This window comes from Coffea eugenioides, chromosome 3, assembly GCF_003713205.1.
Source record: "Coffea eugenioides isolate CCC68of chromosome 3, Ceug_1.0, whole genome shotgun sequence".
Lineage (NCBI taxonomy): Eukaryota > Viridiplantae > Streptophyta > Magnoliopsida > Gentianales > Rubiaceae > Coffea > Coffea eugenioides.
Window position 1 is genome coordinate 16,971,439 of NC_040037.1, and position 4,580 is coordinate 16,976,018.

General features: G+C 32.6%; 1 protein-coding gene across 1 annotated transcript; it reads right to left on the reverse strand.

Annotated features, from left to right (window-relative positions):
• Window positions 1–1,451: 1,451 nt before the first annotated feature.
• LOC113767067 (oil body-associated protein 1A-like) lies at window positions 1,452–3,605 on the reverse strand. Its single transcript, XM_027311239.1, is given in 4 exon segments — window positions 1,452–1,781; window positions 2,401–2,622; window positions 2,625–2,803; window positions 3,406–3,605. Coding segments are annotated over 4 exon segments (714 nt in total). The 5' UTR covers window positions 3,543–3,605; the 3' UTR covers window positions 1,452–1,605.
• Window positions 3,606–4,580: the final 975 nt, after the last annotated feature.

A 4,580-nucleotide genomic window follows, 5' to 3' on the forward strand; every position in this document is an offset into this window, starting at 1 on the left:
ATTTAGTACACACACCTCCACAATTAATCAGACTACCAAAATACGTAAAAACCCTATTTTACCCTAACTATAAAAGGAAAGATAAAACTCTTAATTCTATTATTTATTAGAACTAGTGAGAGAGTAAAATTAGTAGAAAAAGGAATTATAAATGAACTTATTCAAAATGAATAAGAGAATTATAAGGAAAATATAAGTGAATTTCCAAGTCCTCACACATTCTTGCTACATCATCATCAAAGCTACATCATAATCAAAGATCAGAATTACAGTGTATTACAGTGTATTCTTACTACCTCATCCAATCTTCCTTCCTATTTTGCTACAACAACACAGTCAATGGTTAAAACTATAGTGATTCTCAGTGCACAACCAGACCTCATTCTCTTCTTTGCTCATCATTAGACAATTGATCATGATTACCTTTCCCTCTTTTGCTTCACTCAAACCTCATCCTGGAAATCCAACATGACCACATCTCAAATTTGCCTTTTTCCTATGTGCAAAAGACATGATTCAATCACTTTGCCTTTTTCCTATGTGCAAAAGACATGATTCAATCACAAGGATGGCAGATATACCATTGCAAATAAATTCATGATTAACATAGATTTAGGGATGGCAACGGGACGGGGTTGGGGCAGGGAAGGGGTCCCCCGTCCCCCGCCCCCCGCTTCCCCTGTGGGGACACCCGCGGGATTAATAAAATTTTATTATATAATTTTATTATAGTTAAATTCTAATAAATAATCAAGTATTAAAATATCAACACATCACCAAGTTATTATTCATTGTAATTTTACAATTGAAACTCATAAAAACAATCAAACAAAAGTTATTTGAATACAATCCAACATGATGAAATAAATACAACTAAAATAATCAAGTTTTCACTTTTGGTACAAATACAATCACTAATTCATTATTATGTTTGTGCTTTTTTTTTTGAGAAAAAAGTGTTATTCTATTAAGTGTAATTAGGAATTTAGTATAAATGTATTAGTAAATTTAGTATAACTAATTAATAAATTCTATTAGTGGACATGTATAATTATTCGTATAATTGATAATATCAATTATATTACATATACTAATATATATTATATAATACATCTAAGTAATAATATCATTATCATAAGTTTATAACTAATTAAATTATATATTATATATAATTATATATACATACTTTTTTTTTGCCGGTGGTGGGCCGGGGGATGGGGCGGGGGTATGCTCCCCCGCCCCCCGCCCCGTTTCTAAGCGGGGGGAATTTTTTCCCCCCGCCCCAACCCCGCCCCGAGACGGGTGCCCGCGCATTGCCATCCCTACATAGATTCCGTTCAGCTTGCTATTTTTTTTTTAAGTTTTATAAAAAAAATATTATAATGATTTGACGTATATAAAATAAAAAAATAATAAAAAAGAAATATTGACATATGAAACATACATTTAAGAATACATATATTCTCATAGTTAACCTAATACACAAAACAGAAAGGAACACAAACGTTACCTGTTCTATTCCATAATTACAAAATATCCTCCTGTCCAAGGTGGCCTTATTGAGAAAAAGGTCATGACAGTACTTCTAAGTTCTAACTTAGACAATTAGACAAAGACGCTTGGAACTGATTCAACCGGTTTGCAATCAACTTCTCTCAGTACAGTCTGCAACCCTCTACCGGCTGCATTTCCAAGGGGATGCAACCCATGAGCGGGTCCAGTCATGTATGCCCGGTTTTCCCTCTCCTTGGCAAATGAGATGCCAAAACGACTCTCCACATCTACCAAGAAAAATCATTAGTATTAATTTCGAACATAATCTATAAACTAATAATGGTTTCATGCAAGTGAAAAATTTTGAAACTTTTCCAAATTATACAAGATTATGAACAGAAAGCTGGTCATTATAACATACTTTGATCGTGATGGGCGGGTGACTTTCGAGTTTTTTAGAATAATTCAATTAAAATACTTAAAAAATAGTATAAAAAAAGGAAAAAATGGAAATTAAAAGCTTTTCAAAAAATGATCTACAACTGTACGGGATTTACTATTAAAAAAAAGACCTATAACCAACTGAGCGCGGAACAAAATATGAAAGCAAAATGTGTCACAGCATTGGTTAAAAATTACTAGTTTAAGAATATTGCCATTTTGTGTCCTAGGCTTAAAATTCAATCTCAAATATTCACTTAAAAATAACTAATACAATAGTGTTTCACCAATATTGTAAAACTACTTGTCAATTTTCTTAACATGGTATGATTTATGCCAAACAAAATGTTTCAGTTAAAAAAAGTCATGATTGCATATCATATAAAGAGTTAATGTCTAGAAATGTGCATATCAAAGTACAATTAAAAAAAAAAAAAACCAAATAACAACAAAAAATATATATACCTTGGGCAAGATTGGGATAGAGCTGGCCATCCCTAGTAAGAGCCATCATAACCTGGGGAATTCCAAGAGGGAGACTATCACCTCTATCAATTTGCCAAAAGTGGATAGTTTTGCCATAGGTTTTGCAAACCTTTTCAAGATCTTGCCTTTGAATAGGGCCAGGAACACCAGGCATGAAGAGGTAGCCACCCTTTACCTCGAACTCGTGAGTGTGCCAAAAGGCTTCTCATTATCAGGCAAAGTCAAGTATAATTCCTCAGAGATTATGTACTCTAAGCCAATGAGTTTACCATCATCATCAGGCTTATCATATATCAAACACTGCCTAAAATCCTCATTTTGATGCCCGCAAAAGTGGTGTGCCTCCACTTGCCTTGTCATGTCATGCGCATAGAAATGGAATCTAAAATAAATGATCAAACAACAGAAAATATCAAGAACAGATGTAAATGAAAGAATCAAAACATACACTAGTAATTCTTTTTGCTTTTATAAAATATATTTTTTGAATTGCTTTTTTTGTAGGAGTTCTATTTTTATTACTTTTCTGTTACAATCTTTGGATACAAGTTCTATTTTTATGGCTGGAGAATATGTTTTGAAAAAAATCTTCAACTTTTTTTTTGGGTAAAAATTACTAACCAGTTAATTCGAATCAATTCATCTGCTCAATTGGGAGAAAAATAGCACAAAACATAATTAATCAACTGGAAAACCACAAAAGTAGCAAATGCAGAACTAAAATTACTTAACATACAAACCATTAAAAACAATTAATAATTTTACTTTAGTTTCTTAGCCACTAACTGAAAAGGATGAAAAATAAAAAGCTCAAAGCTGTAAAGCAGAAAGGATAATAAATAGCCCTTGAATTCTGATAAACTATCCTCCGTCTGCGTTCAACAAAAACTATAAACAGCCAAGAAATTAATTATAGATTAGGAAAAGAGCCAAAAAAAAAAAAAGAAATGGTGAAAAGGAAGAAGAAGAAGAAATGGTAATTACGCGCAGAGGTGCTGGTGGATTTTGTTAACAGGACCAAAGCCCTGAAGAGTGGCGGTGGCAGTTTCAAGAAGGGCAGTGCTGGTCTGAGTTGGCTCCCCGGGAACCTCCGGCTGGGTTGACACAGTCTCACCTTCCATAGCTCTTTCAATTTTGTAGCAGATAATCTGACTCTGGTCTTGTGAGCTCCGAACTGAAGAAGAAGAAACTCAAAACTTTTACTGATGAATTTAGTCCATCCGGGGAGATGAGAAGGGAGCTTATAACTCGGCAGCAGTTGCATGCCGATTTACACGTTGCCTGAAACGTGGCAGATTTGGTTGTGTTTAATTTGTAAACGTGGCAAACAGGTTTGTTTGTTATGCTTAGTCTTTCGGTTGGGTTTTCTTGTTCTAAAGTCCGATAAAAAATTTATTATAACACTTTTTAAAATGTAACGCATGTGAGTTAAAAAAATTAAAAATATACAAAAGATTTACAGAAAATGAAAAAAAAATTCCAAAAAGTGGCAATCGAAACGAGACCTTACTCTGCGATGCTTATGATATCAGGTAAAGGGTAAAAAAGTTTCACAAATAGTCATCTCTTTATGCATTGTTACGTACTAGTTATGAAGTAACACTTCAAGTGTTTGAGCAGTTGATAAAAAAAATGAATTTACAAAAAATGTTTTCATGAAAATTAATTTTGTATTTTGATATTGAATAAGTGTAAAATCTAGTGGTATGAAAATGTGCAAAAAGATAATTATTTGATAGTTACTTATAGTCCTAAATAGTAGTTAGTAAAATAATTTAGGGATTTCCACATAGCTTCACAGAAAAGAAGAGACAACACATGCTAATGGGTAACTAATTTTTTTTTTTTATCATTTGTTGCATGATTAGTTGGGCCAACTAAATTATAATAACTCTAATAATATTGCATCTTGGATCTTCTCGTCAGATCTCAACATTAGTTTTGACCTTGAATCAATTGGATAGCAAAACTGAGGGAATAGACATACACAGATATCTATGAAACGGTTCGTTTAATTAGTTACATTTGATGATTTGTGATTCACAGTGTAATTTTTTATATTTTGTAATTTTATTAAATTTTATGATTTTTCAGATCAAATATATCTGTGATATGTTCAATGTATTTTCTGCCATTGTAACAGATTACTTTGTCAAGCA